General features: G+C 38.6%; 2 protein-coding genes across 11 annotated transcripts in view; both read left to right on the plus strand.

The window, feature by feature from the left end:
* Positions 1-19,108, plus strand: part of LOC121600552 — a 51,297-nt gene that overhangs the window by 25,111 nt on the left and 7,078 nt on the right. For 6 of the 9 annotated variants that reach the window (XM_041929239.1, XM_041929241.1, XM_041929240.1 and 3 more), the window contains 5 exons: positions 6,300-6,425; positions 7,443-7,774; positions 7,990-8,158; positions 9,106-9,300; positions 9,772-9,838. In XM_041929239.1, the coding sequence (XP_041785173.1) occupies positions 6,300-6,425; positions 7,443-7,774; positions 7,990-8,158; positions 9,106-9,300; positions 9,772-9,838 (889 nt within the window). The remainder of the gene's footprint in view (positions 1-6,299; positions 6,426-7,442; positions 7,775-7,989; positions 8,159-9,105; positions 9,301-9,771; positions 9,839-19,108) is intronic. The other 3 variants (XM_041929242.1, XM_041929244.1, XM_041929246.1) reach the window with 1 other exon arrangement.
* Positions 11,001-17,718, plus strand: LOC121600551. 2 transcript variants are annotated; one of them, XM_041929237.1, is made up of 2 exons: positions 11,001-11,826; positions 11,901-17,718. In XM_041929237.1, the coding sequence occupies exon 2, from the start codon at positions 12,197-12,199 to the stop codon at positions 17,549-17,551; it is 5,355 nt and encodes a 1,784-aa protein (XP_041785171.1). In that variant the 5' UTR covers positions 11,001-11,826; positions 11,901-12,196; the 3' UTR covers positions 17,552-17,718. The 2 variants fall into 2 exon arrangements, with proteins under 2 accessions (XP_041785171.1, XP_041785172.1); XM_041929238.1 differs by lacking the exon at positions 11,001-11,826 and having other exon boundaries at positions 14,288-14,378; positions 14,477-17,718.

Below are 19,108 nucleotides of genomic sequence, written 5' to 3' on the forward strand. Positions count from 1 at the left end.
CCTATCGATTGATCTCTACCCAATAACCTGATTCTTATAACGCTTTGCGTATTTGGATAAGTTGATAATTTTACATGAAACGAAATAATTTGGGAAAAAAGAAAAAAAAAACGCTCTGAATGTGTTTACATTAAGATAAACCTGTATACTAAAACCTTACTCCTACACTTACATCTACGTTATAATCTAGCTATTTTCAAATGTGCCTTCATTGGCATTTGAAAACTTTAGTGTTGCGAACAAAACTTTTTACTAGTTCAAGTTCAGAGTAATGCTATGAAAATCATACATGCTATGCCATGTGGGAACAACATTGTAGTAAATTATGGTGTTTTTTTCAAAATAAAAATATTTTTCGAATTTGAGTGCATTAGGTATTATTCGTTCGTTGCGTTAGAGGAGTATGTTTACAGTACAATTAATAGCGAAAGAAATGCATGACATATTTGTTTTCTCATCACGAAATATGATTAATTTTTTTCTCTGAAATATGGTTTACTTTTATATTTTTTACAAAAGGTATCAGAATTAAGATTTAATGTGTAGCATTTAAGACTTGCGTGCAAGGTCAATGCATAATTCTTTAGAGGAGCTCCTTCAATGCAATGGATACTTATGATTCTTTACTCCTTTGTTATTACTGTATATCGTGGGAAGTTTGTTTGACCTTCTTGTTTTATTTAGTCAAGAGAACATTCTTGATTTCCGTCAACCTTGTGCAATGGCATATTTTTCTACAAATAGTTGTTAAAATTATTGAGTATGTTATATTTAAGAGATTTTTTCTTCTGAAAATCCTTGGTTCATTACATGCATTGAGATTAAAGACAATTTAATTTAAATTTAATAAAAACAACAATTTCGGTTGACAGGTTTTTGGCTCAAGACACGTACATGGCATGGGTGGTTAGATCATATATTACATTTTGCTGAGCTTGAAAGGAAAACTTAAAGATTTCTTGTACACCTTCACAGAATTACGTTGGTGTCGTTGTGACACCGTATGTGTATTTGTTACAAGCGATACAGTTTGAGTTATTCCAGTGAACACGCAGCGGGCACCTACGCACTGATTGTATGGATCCACCGGTGACGCGGTTTTGCAAACCTCTTTTGGCGTTGTTCTCGTTAGTGTTACAGTCTCGCTTAAGAAATACTAAAAGTGAGAAGGTGTGAAGGTGTTTGTCGTTTGCTTGGAGTTGAGAGTAGGAAGAAAATTTGCAAAATCTACATATCGTATAGACAGGAATACATCTTGTCTCGTCGACTATTGACCATGATTCAAATCAGTAAGGTAAATGTACATATAGTGGTGGTAGTACCAATAGCAGTTATAGTGTACTAAAACACGTTCTATATGATAATTTAGAAGTAAATAAACTATGTACGTTAGTACGAAATTTATTAAAGTCTTTTACAAAGAGTTAAATCTCCATAAACAAAATTTGTGCATAAACCTGTTAGACATGCAAAATGTGTAATTCCATAGAAAAAACGTATTTGCTATTATAACTCTACATTTCGTTTGTAGGCGGTTACATTCGATTCTGCTGATATGCTACAATTAATTTAAATATGCGATTTTGTTGTTGTTTTGTTTGTGTAAGAAGTTAATTTGTAATCTAATTACCTGTGTAATTTTAATTGGCATCAACTTGAAAAGGCTGTCCATGTGTTTATCTCGCTTCACAATTCCATGCAACGAACCACGTCATACTACATATGGTTGATATGACTGTAAAGGCCTATATAAGAAATATTCGAACGATTTGAAATTATTCTCTCATTATGCCCACTCCAAGTAAAGCTCTTCTCTTTCTTTGTCAAGGAACCTGTTACCGTGTAACCTTGCTTTCTGAGTAGCGTCTCGTTTTCAACCTTTGATATTGCGTTTCAACACTTAAATGGCAAAACGTTTTCACCTTTCGCCAAACGTTTGTGTTTTATTTTCGCTTATAGTGATGTGACCCTCGTAAGAAAATGAAAATATGCGACCGGCAGCAGTACGATTTGTCATCATGTTGTGGGAAGTGACTCAAAAAAGCTTTGGAGCTTGCATAATATCAATATATTGTGAACAGGCCATTTACACTGCGAGAAAAGCAGTGTGTTTCGCTCTTGAGCTTAAATGGTTCGAAAATCGCTCAATATTCTTCTCTTTTCAAAAAAGTAGCCGATGGTGTGAACCGAAAAAGACAACATTGTTGGCTTTTTTGTGGGTCATATTTCAATAAAGATTTTTTCCACATGTTGGACGTTAATTAAGCAAGAACATTATGTGGCTCAGTAAATCAGTGAATGTATGAATGAAGCAAAACATTAAAAAAGATCATGTAAAAAGACTCAAGAAGTGTGTATAGTCCTGTGCAATATTATGCAGAAACTATTGTCATTACCTATAGCATTGTTGCATCTACATTAACATTGACCTTCATTATGATTATTGGTTTAGCTGAAGAACGTGAGAGATTTAACACCAATTTGTGCATCCGTAATATACCGGTTACCGGTGGATTGAAGCAATGATTCCAATTCTGGAGCCCAATCTGGTACAAATTTGCATATCGCATACGCATCTATGAATAGAAGTGTACATAAAACCAATCAGTACCGAACTCGCCTCAAACGAGTACCTTTCTGAAGAAAAGTGTTTTGGTACGCGATGATCGTTAAAACGGAATAATTATCCATGCTTGCTAGGGAGATCGAGAGATAAATGCAGCTATTGTTAAGAAAAATGTTGCGTGTCGGTATGTCATACCATAGAAAAATAAAATAATTCAACATTCGTAGGTAAAATGAATCTCGGAAGTGAATTTAATTCTAGTACTGTAAAAACATACATTGCAATCATTGCCTAAATGGTCCGCAAATCGGTGCGAGATTTGCTTTTTCGCTCAGGTTATAATGTTTTATGCTTACAGTTCGACTGTCCTACTATCAGGATATGCATTCTGAGCTCAATGATGCGTGTAGAAACACCAATGGTGATGGGAACAAAATGCACGACAATTTGTACTACCGACCATTGGAAAATATGGGTGTAACAATTGGCTTTATGCTACCACGGATGATTTTAGATATACCGAAAGAGAAGAACGAAAACGGTTTGCTAGCTTGGTGGAAATATGCAGCGAATGAAAGAAAAATGTTTACCAACCTTCGGACGAATGAAAGCCAATGATGCGTTACATTGCCTGAACGATGGTATATGGCTATGTTTTCGAGGGACAGGTGAGGCCAACGAATCCCATGGTACATCCGTAATGGTGTGATCTCTGGTCCAAAGCAGACGGCCGGTAATTGTTTCTGTTTGTAAACGAAAAAATAAAGGGTTGGTCGCTAGATCATCACATTCCTGTGATCAAACGGTACAATTGAACCACCCGTCTTCTATGTTTAAGCAATGGTCATTGTGACAAGTCCCATGGCCAGTGGCAAGCATTCGGGGTAAACCTAATTTTGAAACTGTATCGGAATTTTTGCACCATCCACAGCATCGATGGAAGATTTACAATATTTAAAATTAACTAATAATTAATATAACATTTAATTGATTGGACATATCTTACTACCATGCTATACATTAATGTTCTAGTTTGTAATATTTGCTATATTCTCTCTTGATCGATGTGTATCAGATTTTTCAGAATGGCATTTGAATCATTGCACTTCGTTGTTTGATTTACATTGACTGTTAATTAATACTAAAGGTCGGACTTTATTGGTAATTAGGTAATTAGGTTCAAATGAAATAAATTTGAAAATCTGTATGATCTGTATGACAAACTTGATCTGTAATCTGTATGTAGATTTGTTTCATATCTGTATGAATATTTGTCCAATATCTTTTTTAAATATGTGTCGTTTACATAATTTGTCGTATATTTCAAACAGGGTATGTTACCGAATAGTTGTGCTATCTTTTGTATTTTTCTAGTGACGGAAGCAAGGGTTTTTCCTTGATTTTTTTGGTGTTGCGTAAGGCTTAGTCTGGAATGGTTGCAAAATACTTGCAGACGTATTGCAAAAAAGACCGCCATCCGACGCTATGCTGTTGTGAGGTTAGTAGTTTCAGATGGTGCATGAAAACAATAAAACGCCACAACTTTCTGCATTGTACGTGAGCGAAATATAGAACATTAGTCGTATGACAATGCTGGTTACCGCAACGAAAGAAGAAAAAAACACAGCACGGGTTGGTTTCTGCTAGCAATTTTCTCAAAATCTTTATCGCTAGCCATAGTGGCAAACAAGGAGCTCTTTCAATGCCGTCGGTTCATTATGCTCCGCATCCCTAGCGAATGGTGTTATATTTGTCAGGTCTATCGCATAGGTCTTATTGTTATAATTCTTTGTTTGGAGAGCGGGTTTCACTGAGCGAGTGTTGGAGAAGATGACATTGTTGTTGTACTTTTGCATGAAGGAATGCATTTTAATAAGAGCAGGTAGTGTAGTATTGGATCTAGGAACGTGCGATACGTCTTAAAAGAGTTTGATGCAGCAGTTCGCTTCTTAATCTTGACAGAGCTTTAAATATATGGGAATTTGGAGCAATATGGGAGTTATAAGCAGTTTAATAAATACTTTTTTGAATTAAACACTTAACATAATTTAAAGAACAAAATAACGTATTAATATCTCTAAAACTGTAAAATGAAAGTCGATGTTTGAAGCGATGATATGCAAGCCCCGAGGGAGGGGCAAAATGCTATAGCTTTTATGCACGTGTCGTGAAATGTTTTCTCTACATATATTTTCTACATCGCCTTGCACCGTTTTCCAAACATATCCTTTTAAAATTAAACGCTTTTTATACGTGTCGATAAAATCGGATGATTTTGAACTGTGCCGTTTAGCATTATTGTGTGTAGAAATACAGCATAATAACCTCATCTAGAGCCAAATGTCAAAAGAAGCTACTCATGTTGTCTCGCTTCGAGCTTTTGAACATTTGTTATGATTTATCTTATGACAAATCATATAGAAATGCAATACTTTCATAAATATACCATGTAAAACTTCCATTCATTCTTGTAGCATTCATCAAAACTTATTTTCGAAGTGGTAAAAAACATCCTTTTACTGTTAAATGTTTATTCATAATTATTTTGGTTGTTATTTTACATCAGGTTTTAAAACCTTCATGCTGTTGTTATTATACTTAAATGAATACGTTTTGAAAATGTTTAGTTCTTGCGTGTCGATTTTGTTCTTCATGTCCATTTTGTCGTTTTTTACTATTTTTGAAACGGAAAAATGAATGACCAATAATGTCGTTCAATTGGCTCAAATCTTAAAGTAAGAAAATGCATATGTCCAACACAAGTCCTCTAATATCAAATTTCTGTAGAACGATGAGTACTGGAGTGGTCTACGTACAACGAGATATTCAATTGCCGTTTCAATTAGGCGGGCCCGGAAACAAAACAAATTGATTAATTTGTTCAGGTCTCATAGTGCTTCGAGAACCACATTTTAAAAAATTCTTGACACAGCATGAGTCAAAAATGATGTTGAGGATAAGCTCTGTTTATGTGAAATTGAAGACGGAAATGTAGTTGATGGTAGTCTGGTAGATAATTTGAATGTAATCAAATAATAAAAAAGCGTCTTTTCTATGCTCAGAAACTCTTTACTCATTGGTGTTGAAAGAACCGAGCAGTAAACTATTGAATCAATAGTTTTTTGATACTCCCACTACTTAACAATATGTCCGTCATGGGTTTATGCCCCGTATGGCCTCGTGTCTCCCATAAGTAGGATTTGCTATCCTGCTAATAGTAGTCACTGATAGCCAAGCCCGTTAGTGGTACAGAACGGCGTTGACCGGCAACGGTTGTTGGACCTTAGAAGAAAAAACGACTTTGCGAAATTTGGCAGGTTGGCGCGTCTAAAATGATATCAAATTAGAGGGTGTCAAAATTATGATGGTTTAGTATGGTTTAAAATGTCTGCCGAGCATCTTTGTAAGTAAGATCGCTTGGTTTTAGAACTAGTATTTTTATCAATCATTGATAGTTAATAATTATTTACAATAACTCCGCAATATTGCGATGGACTGCTCTATCTTATCACGAATCTCAACTCAACTTTAATAGTATTTTATCCAGACTGGTGTAAATCTTTAAACAGGAATTACAGTCTTAATGGTTGATTTTGAAGAGCTCAATTCGAAAAGTATTTTATTTCTTTTTTTAGTTTCATTTGTTTTGCACATTCTACATGTTTAACGCTATATTCTCCAAATAATAGTTTGAACGGTCAACATAACATCGTTGTTTTTTTTTACTTTATAGGAATTAAAAGAAAGCTTCAATTATGGATTATTCTCCCCACCATCAAACGGTAAAGCTGGTAAATTCTTGGATGAAGAACGGCGATTAGGAGACTACCCTTTTAATGGACCAGTGGGCTACCTAGAGGTATGTTTAAACAATATGTAAAAGAAATGCTGCAATATACTTTAATGAAACTTGAGTTATTTTGATTCGTTGAATTAACCGAGCACGTACGATCTCATTTGTATGATCTATCTCTATTTTACGTACGAATTGCATGGTTGATTAGTTTAAGTACTAATTTCCGGTATCCATGGGGTCACTCACAGTTTCAGAATGAATGCTTTCTTACAGACAACTCGTTTTAAGACATGCTAACAATGCTTACACCGTAGAAAACATGATCACTTGAACGACGAACGTTGATTGTGTGTATTCAAGTTTCTCGTAAATGCAGGGAAAGCCCCTGTAATCGGTTGCATTAGTACACGTGCGGTTCTATGCTCTATCGGATCTCGGGGCATCATTGAAGATGCAGTTCAGTGAGCGCAAAACAAATGCACTATAAGTCAATAACCGTAATTTACATATGCTCTCACGCATCTCGTCAAATAATCGACCATTCGTTTGTTGCTCACTATAGAGGCAGCATTTTGTCGCGGACTACAGCACCGCTATCATGCGAAACGTGCAATTTATTGTTGTACGTGTTAGATATTCGTTGTTTTGTTGGTTGGTTTCTTTTTCCCCCCACCACACTATTGCTGCTCAAATTCAACAACTTTCTAAGTACATGTGGAAAGGTGACTTTTATCGTATCGGGGAATCATATTTTAATCATTCAAACAATTTCATGATAAAAAATACATTACATTACTCGTATACACAACAGATTTCAATTTGTTTTGAATTTATATAATGCTAAAGTTATTTCGTTGAAATTTATCTGTGCAAAGGTGATATGTTTTACTTTTTTTGCGCTCGTATCATTTAGTCAATTTGTTTGTGATATATTGAATTAATATTGTCTTTTTTAATTTTTTTTTAACATTTACCAAATGTTACCATATCTATTAGAGCAGAAGTGAATATATTGCTCCCATGTATAGCTATAATCTGTAGAAAGAAATAACTTATTAATGTTGTGTATTTTATTCATAGCTCAAATATAAGCGACGCGTCTACAAGATGCTCAACTTAGATGAACGCCAACTGAAAGCTTTGCACACACGTGCTAACCTTCGACGCTTCATTGAGTGCATCAATAGCGGTCAGGTGGAAAAAATCGCCAAGATGTGTGCCAAAGGATTGGATCCCAATTTTCATTGTCAGGAAACGGGTGAAACGCCACTTACGATTGCCACTGGTTCAAAGAAGCCGAACAAGCTACTGATTGCGCTCGTAAACGGTGGTGCTCTATTGGACTATCGAACCCGTGACGGTGCCACTGCGTTACATAGAGCCGTAGAACGCGACAGTCTAGAAGCGGTCAGGTAAGATAATAATTTTTCCAATATAACTGTAAATTTTTACTACCATCGATGTAATCAAACATTTCGCATAAAATCGTTTGAATATATCAGCCAAAAAATTAAAAACATTTTTTTTTCTCGCAAACTTTTACCTTAGCTAGTCAACAATCTCATTACACATGGATTGATTTTATGTAAATAGATTTTAACATTATCACGTTTGTGTTTCATTTTAGCACGCTTTTGGAATTAGGAGCATCTCCAAACTATCGTGATACGAAAGGCCTAACACCTGTTTATCTATCTGTTACGCGGAAAACAGATCCCAAAATCAGTGAAGTACTTTTACATGATCATGCGACACTAGGCATTCAAGACAGTCAAGGGTGGCAGGAAGTCCATCAGGTATAACAATTATTACAATTTCTTCATATTTTTTTATTTTTCTTTCCTCTTGCTACCATGCAAATAGAAAAAAGATACTACCATGCAAATTATGGTAGCATTTAATTGTAGTCTGGGGTCTGTAATTTGTATTAGTATTGTTTTGATCTTTTAACTGATTTGTTGGTGATTGGGCATAAGGATTCTTAATGGGAAAATGAGAAGGAACTTTTAAACTTATAAAAAAATGTATCACTCGTCGTACACTCGAGATTCGTAGTCGAAATGTGTCTTCGGCTATGAAAATGAATCCAAATAATCACTGTATCTCATGTTTTTGTCATGTTTCATACCTTTATTTTTATTTGTGGTATTTACTCAAATGAGGGGTTAAATGAAACAGTGATGAGTTGAAAGATTTATTAAAATCGCTCTTAAAAATAATAAAAAAAAACTCTCTAAGGATGTATTCTATGATGGTTTAATAATGTTTTCCTTCTCCAAGAAAAAAGAGTCCTCAAAATATGTATAATCTGCCATTGCTTTCGGCAAACTACGTTGAAAGCAACTTAGTCAAAATTCTTTAGTTTCTTGTATTGTTTTTGTTCCATTATCTAATGATGCTCTTTTTTCTTCTCTTTTCTTTCTCTCTGCTTATTCTTACATCTGATTAAAAAAATACATCACTCAAACACATACTTTGCAACTACTTTCACAATCTACCTTCAACTGTTACGATTCCTTACTTTCGTCGACATTGTTGTAAAACAAACACTGAACAATGTTTGCACCACAATCAACTAAACGTTTCTCGGGAGCAACATTATTCCTATAAAACAATACGATGAACTACTTATTTCCCTCTAATTATTCCCATTCTTACCAAATCCTGTTCAACACTTGACCTTCACCTTTTCATTACTCTTAATGATTGTGGCGCGTGTGATATTGCGTTTGCGTGAGAGTAGGCTTGTCGGAACGGGTTAGTTCATCATTTAGAGCATTTATTGTTCTACGGTGCGGATATGGATGGTCAAAACGCTTCCGGCAATACGCCGCTGCATGTATGCGCTGTTAACAATCAGGAGGCTTGTGCTAGAATGCTACTTTTTCGTGGTGCCAACCGAGGCGCATTAAACTATGCCAACCAGACGCCGTACCAGGTATACTATCACTTTACTTTATAATTTAAAAGTAGTTAAAAATGCATGCCCTGCTGATTTGTACATTTTGGAGTTAAAATAATTAATGTGTTTGTAGAATATCAGCAAACCCAAAGAAGTTAGCATTGTAGATTAGAATATGTTAAGATCATCATGTAATGAAACAATATGTTTCTCATTTGATTATATTGTCTTTTGAAACGAGACCGTAAATTAGCATTTATCTTTATTATTTTAAAATATAATATTTACAAAATTGAATTATCTTTTATTGGTAGTCTCTTGTATATAAAATGTCTTCTAGACTAGTGATTAGATCATTTTGTTATGTTTTTTTTTATTATTTAGTATTAGAGTGTGTATTTTGTTTGTGCGTTTTAGGTTTACAATGTTTAATAATTTCTTATGTTCTTCTTAAAAATCTTTACTAACCATATAATGTTTTCCTATGTATCTTATTACATTTCTTAGGTTGCCGTTATTGCCGGTAATCTAGAGCTGGCAGAAATGATTCAAAATTACAAAAACGAGGATATTGGTAAGTGGTATTAAAATAAAGACGAAAGCAAAATAACAAGAAAATATAACATAATACAACCTAAGACACATAAATACTGTTTAAAGAATTAATTTAAATAGGAAATGCTAACCAGAAACTCTGCCCAACTCGCTAGGCGTTCCTATTAAAGACGCATGTATTTTTCTGTAAAATACATATGTTACAAGCTTTCTTCATTTCAAACACTACAACCAACACATTGCACATTGCACACATTTCACCATCTATCCTAAGTGCAAATTATTTGTTTATTTCGTGCAAACTGTTGATGCATTTTCTAGTTCATCTTAACATAATTCATTTCTTCTTTACTTGTTTTGATAGTACTTGTTTCTTGTTCTGCTCGACCCTCCTACGCTCCTATCATTATCAACATCTACATCATCGACTTCGTCATCATCATCATTCTTTTGAATGCTATTGACATGTTTCATCATGATTGTTTTTTGGTTAAAATTGAATCAACTATAGAATATTTTCGATGAATTTAGTGCATTACTAGTTTTGGATAATACTGAACTTATTTCATGACGATCTGCATTAGATTTTTGTTGCATTTCGTTGCGATTTTGATAATACAATGACTAGAAAAAGGTCTATTGATATCAATATATGTCTGTAGGCTTTTGTCTAATTTTTTTTTGTGTTTTAAAACCAGTTATGTTTAGATTAAACTTTGATTTTGATTAAAACGAAATATTTGTTTCCATATGGTCTCGATTCTTTGTTATTATATTGTAATCATCAAAAAATGATCGAGCTATTAATACTGTTTGTTAATATTTTCATATTAAGAAGTAGCTTGCTGTTTAATTTATTTGTTTGTGTTGAGTAATGAATTTGTACGGTATAAACATATGACCTTCTGTCACTTGAATTTGCTGCTTGGGAATTGTATTGAGGGGACGAATGAAGGAAACAAGGAATAAAGAAGGAGTCTAGCGCAAGCGTTCAATCAGTACAGACGTTCCTCTCTCTACCAGTTGAGAAATTCAATAACTAAAACATTATGGTCCTTCGTAGAACCGGATAGAATTGGCTATCGAGATAACGACAATTCGTTGCACACGGGTGCATTAGTGGCAGTGTATTGTGCGTTTGCTGTTTCGATACTCGTAGAGAGATTGAGGAAGTGTGCATAACGGCAGTGTATTGTTCGCGCGAGTGTAACAGTGTGAGTTGGACACTAGGACATTCAGTGTGCGTGTAAAATAGCTGTGCGCGTTCGGACAGGCTCATACTTGAGCATACGCATGCGTTAGATCGTGCACTTCACAAGTGGCTTAATTGTGAAGTCCAGATACGCAACATTTGGTGCATCGAGCGTTCAAAGTGTAGAACGTTTTCGGTGAGAAGTGTTGTGTAGCTTCAGTGCGGGAGTGCAAGTGTCCCCACAAACCGAGTACCTGACTTCCAATTCGTGGAACGTCGTTGGTGGTATCGTTTGTTCCAGTGTAGGTGCGCAAGTTACCTACACACGCACATCGAGCGTTTTCAATCTGTGGAAACGTGGTCGGTGCGATACATTAGTGTGTGTCGTCGAACCGCTGCCGTTCGAATTCACAAGAAATTACCAGTGCAGGTTTGCAAGTTCCTGTACAAAGCATATCGAACGTTTTCAATACGTGGAAACGTGGTCGGTGCCAGTTATTGTTTCTGACGGTCAAGCCTCAGTCTTTTGGACGCTTGTTGAACAATACATTGTTCAAGTGTTAGTGAACATTGAATTCAAAGTTGTATGTTTCAAGTGTAGGTGAGCAAGTTCCCTATACACGTACATCGAACGTTTTCAATCTGTGGAAACGCGGTCGGTACGGTATCTTTTTGCTTGTGATCGATCATCAGTCGTTCGAATACGCAAGAAGTGTTTTCAGTGCAAGGAGGCAAGTTCCCTGCTTAAGGCATATCGAACGTTTTAATTCGTGGAAAACGTGGTCGGTGCTAACAAACGTATTGTGAACAATACGGTTCGCGCGCGTTATTCAAACGGAGTGAGCGTGTGCGCGAGTGAACAATTCTCTCTTTTCGGGTTAAGATAAAGGTTCGCGCGCGTTATTCAAACGGAGTGAGCGTGTGCGCGAGTGAACAATTCTCTCTTTTCGGGTTAAGATAAAGGTTCGCGCGCGTTATTCAAACGGAGTGAGCGTGTGCGCGAGTGAACAATTCTCTCTTCTCGGGTAAAGCAAAGTTCCGCGTGTGTTAATCCGGGTGTGTGCGTGAGTGTGCGAACAATAAAACCGCGTGGTTTGAACTAATTCTACGGGTAGAGTACGGAACAAATTGAACTATTTTACGAACATTCAGTGTTGTGAAAAGTGTTTTTTGTTACAAGTGAAAATGCCTGGTTCACCAGTTCCAACGACGTCGGCGGCGTTTGAGGAACAAGACGCATCGCATCGTGTATCACATGTGCAAGCTGCATCAGACAGCGATCATGTCCAAGCCAATCCAATACTGAGGGCAGCCGTGGCAAGAGAAGCTTCGGAGAGTGAGTTTGCAGGTTTTGAATCAGTAAATTCAAGTCCTACTTTTCCAACAGCAGCAATGCTGGCGGAGAAAAGAAAGCGAATGCGTCAGCATTTCGACCAAAGGCTGGACCGCATTGATCAAGCACTACAGCATGCAACAAGAGCGGATGCCGCTTTTCTGAAAGGATGTGCGTCACGCTTGTCGATGCTATCCACGGAATATGAAACATGGCACACCAACAATTTGGTTTCTTCTTCCAATGCACAGTTCGAACAAGAAGAAGAAGAGTACGCCTCTTTCGAGAACCGCCATTTTGAGCTTTCATTGGCAATTGAAAGAAACTTGTCATCAAGTGTAGTTTCCACACCAACACGCGATACCATGCCACACACAAAACTTCCCGAAATGCGCTTGCCAACTTTTGATGGAAAGATGGAAGATTGGTTACCGTTTCGAGATGCCTTTCTCAGTCTTATTGATCGCAATAAGAATTTAGCCGACGTAGACAAGCTACGATACTTAAAAGGCTCTCTTCAAAAGGATGCTCTTAACGTAGTAGGAGACATCGAAATCACCGACGCAAATTATTCTGTTGCCTGGGAAGTATTGAAATCGCGATTCGAAAACAAAAAGCTAGTGGTGAAACGATATCTTGATGGATTATTTGCGATACCACACATGAAAAAGGAATCATACGAATCACTGATTTCTTTAATTGACAGTTTTGAGCGTGGTGTTAAAATGACGACTAGAATGGGAGTGGCCACGGAAGGATGGAGCGTGCTCTTAGCTCACATGGTCTGCTCTAAATTAGACCTGGCCACACTTAAACAATGGGAAATACATCATAGCTCAACCAATGTTCCCACGTATGACGAGATCATGAAATTCCTTCGCAGCCACGCAACTGTTTTGCAAGCCATGGCTCCAGGCAGGAATCGAACAAGTGAAGCAACAACAGCTGGAGGCAGAATGAAAACCCGCAACGAAGTGTACAGCGTGGTTAAGCCAGCCACAAAGGTTTGTTCATTCTGCAAAAGGGCTTCACATGCTGCGTACCTGTGCGAAGTGTTTCGAAATGCATCTGTGGAAAAGCGACACGAGCTAGTGAGGAACGGACAGTTGTGTTTTAACTGTTTGTCGGCGGGTCATCAGCGAAAGGATTGTTCGTCCGGATCTTGCCGTGTATGTCAGCGAAATCATCATACGATGCTTCACAAACCGAATTCTCCAATTGATCAGTCGTCATTAGCATCAGCGTCATCACTGCCGTCTACATCAAATGCAGAAGCAGCTACACCGGCTTCTATTGTTCAACATTGTGCGCGCAACAATTTCGAAAAAATAATCCTGTTACCAACAGCAATGGTACAAGTAGTGAATGTTGACGGAACACGTATCTGGGCTCGAGCTTTACTGGATGGAGGTTCACAGATCAACATTGTTACGGAACGATTGGTACAGCTGTTGAGAGTCCAGAAGAGGAACGAGCATCATCTGCTTGGTGGAATAGGGAAGGCACAGCATTCGTCTCATCATTCTGTGAGCCTTGCTATCCACTCTCACTGCTCTACCTTCAAGGCAAGCTGGAAGTTCCATGTGCTGCGAGAAGTGACGTGGGACCAGCCAGCACATGCAGTCAATCCGGAAGGATTGAACCTACCGAAGGGAGTGACGTTGGCGGATCCTCATTTCTATGAGCCAGGGCCAATTGATCTACTTATTGGGCGAGAAGGTTACAACGATCTACTTTTGGGTAACATTCTTCGGTTGAATAGCCCAAAACTACTACTGCAAAACACGGAGCTGGGTTGGATTGTCTCAGGTCAGGTAAGCCAAGGTCTAACACACTCTTCCTTAGTGCTCAACGTCATGACGCTGAATGACCAACTAAGCCGGTTTTGGGAACTGGAAGGCTGCTACTCCCCTGCGATGTTATCCGTCGAGGAAGCTGAGTGTGAGGCAGCATTTGTACAAACAACTTCACGAGACCACGAAGGCCGTTTCGTGGTAGCCTTACCAACGCGTACTGAAAGGCTTAATCAACTAGGTGACTCTTATGAAGCTGCATCACGGCGGCTACAATCGCTCTGTAGGCGATTAAATATCGACTCGAAATTGAAGCAGGAATATTCTAAATTCCTACAGGAGTATCTCGATCTAGGACACATGGAAGAAATTCCATCTGACCGCCATGACATTGGAAAGACATATTACATGCCGCATCATTGTGTAGTAAGACCCGACAGCCTCACGACTAAGCTAAGAGTCGTATTTGATGCATCCAGTTCTACTGATACAGGGGTATCCCTCAACGATGCACTGATGGTGGGACCTTCAGTGCAAGATGATCTTTTGTCGTTGTTACTCCGATTTAGAGTACCCAGATTTGCGATTTTGGCTGACATTGAAAAAATGTATCGCCAAATTTGGGTGAAGGAATCCGATCGTCCACTTCAACGCATCCTGTGGAAAGAATCTGCTGATGATAGAATTCGCATCTATCAGCTGAAAACCGTTACGTACGGCACAGCCTGCGCACCTTACTTGGCCACCCGTTGTCTGCAAGCGTTGGCTAAGGAAGGAGAAACAAGATATCCCAGGGCATCCAAGGTCCTCGAGCAAGATTTTTACATGGATGACATGATCACCGGTGTGGAATCTGTTGAAGATGGCCGGATTATTTGCAGCGAAATAAATCAGCTTCTACAATCGGCAGGATTTCACCTGCGCAAATGGGCTTCAAACTCGTCTGAGTTACTGGAGCAAATACCAGCTGAACTACAAATCGAGGGAGATGTTTTGAACATCGATCGCAGCACATCCATCAAGGCTTTGGGTTTAAGATGGATGCCATCATCGGACCAGCTAGGGTTTAGTGTGCCTGGTTGGAAGGAATCAGAAATCATCACCAAACGCATTGCGTTATCAGACTCAGCTAAGTTGTTCGATCCTCTTGGACTGTTAGGACCAGTCATTGTAGTAGCAAAGTGTTTCATGCAGGAGCTCTGGAAGAACGAAAATACCTGGGATGAACCTTTGGAGTCTGAACGGCAACAATTCTGGTTGCGCTTCAGAGAACAACTCGCTGATCTGACTAGCTTGACAATTCCACGACGAGCAATTGGTGGAACAGTGCGAATTGAAGCTCACGGATTTAGTGATGCTTCCCTACGGGCTTATGGCGCCTGTATCTACATACGAGCAGAATCGTCCGATGGCCAAGTCTCAGTACGGTTGTTATGTGCTAAGTCAAAGGTGGCACCGATACCTAATACCAAACGGAAGAAAAACGTGTCCCTTCCACGGCTCGAGTTGTCGGGAGCGTTGTTACTATCACACTTATGGCAGAAGGTGAAGCAAGGGGTGAAATTGGAGCTTAAAATCAACTTCTGGGTTGATTCAACGATAGTTCTTCATTGGCTTTCAAGCAGTCCTTCCCGTTGGAAACAGTTCGTTGCGAACCGAGTTGCGGAAATCCAGCACCAAACCTACAAGATGCCTTGGAGTTATGTGGCCAGCGAGCACAATCCAGCTGACATTATTTCCAGGGGAATGATGCCTTTGCAGCTCATGGATTCCCAACTTTGGTGGCAAGGGCCCTCATGGTTGCATCTTCCAAGTCAAGCTTGGCCTACGAACAAACCCAATACTGAAATTTCCTCGGAAGATTTGGAAGAGCGATCGATTGTAGCCACATCTCAACAGGTACCGCCAAATTTTCTATTCGATCTTTCTTCATCTTACGAAAAATTGGTGCGACTTACGGCATATCTGCTGCGATTCATGTACAATTGTCAACCGACACACCGCGGAAATCTACGAAAGGGGTTTCTAAAAATAGATGAATTAGTGTCAGCGTCTCTAACGCTCGTTCGTCTGGCCCAACAAGAAACCTTTGCTGAGGAGCTTCGGGATGTTCGTCAAACTGGAGCGGTCAAGCCGAACTCAAAACTGAAAACGCTAACACCTATTCTGAAAGAGGGTATCCTACGTGTGGGTGGTCGTTTGCGAAACGCGCCTGTTTCGTATGAACGCAAACATCCGATAATTTTAGCGTTTTCTCACCCATTGACCCTACTGATTGCGCGTTCTTATCATCGACAATATCTGCATGCGGGACAACAAGAGCTCATAGCTAGCCTGCGTGAGAGATTCTGGCCCCTTCGCGTACGCAACCTGGCACGAAAGGTCGTATATGAGTGTGTAAGTTGTTTCCGATCCAAACCAACAACGGCAGAGCAAATCATGGGAGATTTGCCCAGCGAACGCGTAAACCCAGTTCTCCCATTCTACAACACTGGTGTGGATCTGTGTGGTCCATTATTCTATAGACAAACCAACAAGAAGGCTGCTCCAATCAAATGCTATGTTGCTGTTTTCGTCTGTCTTGTGATCAAAGCAGTACATGTGGAGCTTATTGCCGATTTGTCTACTCCAGCCTTCATTTCTACATTGAAGCGTTTCATAGCTCGTCGCGGTAAACCATCCGTAATCCAGTGCGACAACGCCAAAAATTTCCGGGGAGCTGATCGAGCGCTCAAGGAGATGTATGAGCTGTTCCAGAAACAACAACATCAGGATGCTGTTACAACTTACTGCGGAACGGAAGGGATCACCTTCAACTTCATCCCTCCGCGGTCACCCCATTTCGGTGGGATCTGGGAGGCCGCAGTTGAGTCGCTTAAACGGCATCTCAAGGCGACGATAGGATCCAGTATCTTGCGGCGAGACGACCTGGAAACTATCTTAGTTCAAGTGGAGGCTTGTTTGAACTCGCGACCGTTAACTGCACTTTCCAACGATCCAGAGGACCTGGAAATTCTGACACCGGGTCATATTTTGATTCAACGGGCGCTTACATCGGTCCCTGAGCCATCTTATGCTGAGATTCCAGGCAACCGCCTGGACCGCTATCAACAATTGCAGGAGTATGTTCGGCGGATTTGGAAGCGATGGAATCGAGACTACTTGTCTGGTTTGCATCCGCGTACCCGGTGGACTTCAAGGCGAGACAACGTTCGGGAGGGCACTATGGTCCTGCTGAAGGAGGACAACCTTCCCCCTCTCAAATGGCGCTTCGGCCGAGTGCTGAAGATTTATCCTGGTGATGACGGCTTGGTTCGAGTGGTTGATGTGAAAACGAAGGATGGAATTTACAGAAGAGCCATCACCAAGATCTGCATACTGCCCGGACAGAAGGAAGAAAGAGAGGTTTCGTAATAAGGGTTGAAAGCTACCTTTCAACGGGGGGCGGCTATGTTGAGTAATGAATTTGTACGGTATAAACATATGACCTTCTGTCACTTGAATTTGCTGCTTGGGAATTGTATTGAGGGGACGAATGAAGGAAACAAGGAATAAAGAAGGAGTCTAGCGCAAGCGTTCAATCAGTACAGACGTTCCTCTCTCTACCAGTTGAGAAATTCACTAACTAAAACAGTTTGGCTTGCAGGCGTTGCTTGATCCATGTATGTTCATAAAAAAAAAACAAACAAAATACGTGTGAAATGATAATAGACTACACATTATGCACACATGCCAACCACAATAATTGTTTTTTGTATGCTCTTTTACATTTTTGTTGTTGATGTTCCGTGTTTTAACTGTTGTCTTTTATACGTTTAGCGTAGATTATTTTAAATATCTTTACGTTATAATAAGATAAGTTGACATTGAATTCAAAAGTGGATTAATGCAAAATATTCGTTCCAAATAACCGAACCATGCGATGTTTTAAGCAATGATTGACTCACTTACACAATGCTATGGAAAATTAATTTAACAAATGTTTCCAATGTGGTTAAAGTGTTGTGGTTAACAAATGACAACAGCTGCAGTGCCGAATCTAAAATAAATATTACTTCTCGTCTACTAGAAGATTAAGCACTCTTTAATTATACAAGATCATTTGCTAGCAACAGACATATAAGAAATTATGATACAAAATCATGATTTAAAAAAAATGTGTGTTTAAAAGATTATTTTAAAATAATTATGATATACGTAAATAATAAATATTTGATGCTTTAGTACATTTGCACTTTTCAGCTTGTATGTGCTTATTCAATTGAAAAATAAAATAATGATCGAGCTGTTGTTAATACCTTGCTTTGAAAAAAGTTTCCACAATGTTTAATACACATTAATGCTAACAAACCCTGTTCAAACAAAATCAAGGCTCTCAAAGATAACACAGATTGTGGCGATTGTGAACTGCTTAGGAGAACCTTGAACCATTCTACTTGCAGTAAATCTGTTTCATTTTCTCTGGCGCTGATGTATTGTTATCACTTGAACGCTTAAGTAGGTAGATTTGTTTATATGGCTCGCTAAACATAACTGTTAACGTGTTTATAGCGTATTTCCATAGGTTTGAAAACAGAAGAACACGTTATTGAACACGGGGTTGAATTGTCACTGAACGGCCTACATTATGTGGATCCGTGTTGTTCGTACCATAGCATATGTTCTTAAAAATATGATTGAATCCTGCATTTTTAACAATCTTAAAAAAAACTCTCCTAAACAATCTAAAGATATGTTTTCCGTGGATCGAATCCGCGTACCGGGTATGCCCGTAATATATTTTGATATTTTGATCTATTTGACCGTCTGATATTTTACATCGGATTTTTGTTTATTAACGGTATAATCCCAAATTGCATTGATAACACTGTTATGAGTAATTTTCTTTAGATAACATTATCTTAATAGCTGTAAAAGATCTGTTTGTCGTATTTCATTTCCACTTGTATTACATTCACGTTATATGCAAGT

Source organism: Anopheles merus, chromosome 3L (assembly GCF_017562075.2).
Source record: "Anopheles merus strain MAF chromosome 3L, AmerM5.1, whole genome shotgun sequence".
NCBI classification, from domain to species: Eukaryota; Metazoa; Arthropoda; class Insecta; order Diptera; family Culicidae; genus Anopheles; species Anopheles merus.

Coding starts and splice junctions, on each gene's coding strand:
- LOC121600551 (XM_041929237.1), top strand. CDS start 12,197: ATGCCTGGTTCACCAGTTCCAACGACGTCGGCGGCGTTTGAGGAACAA.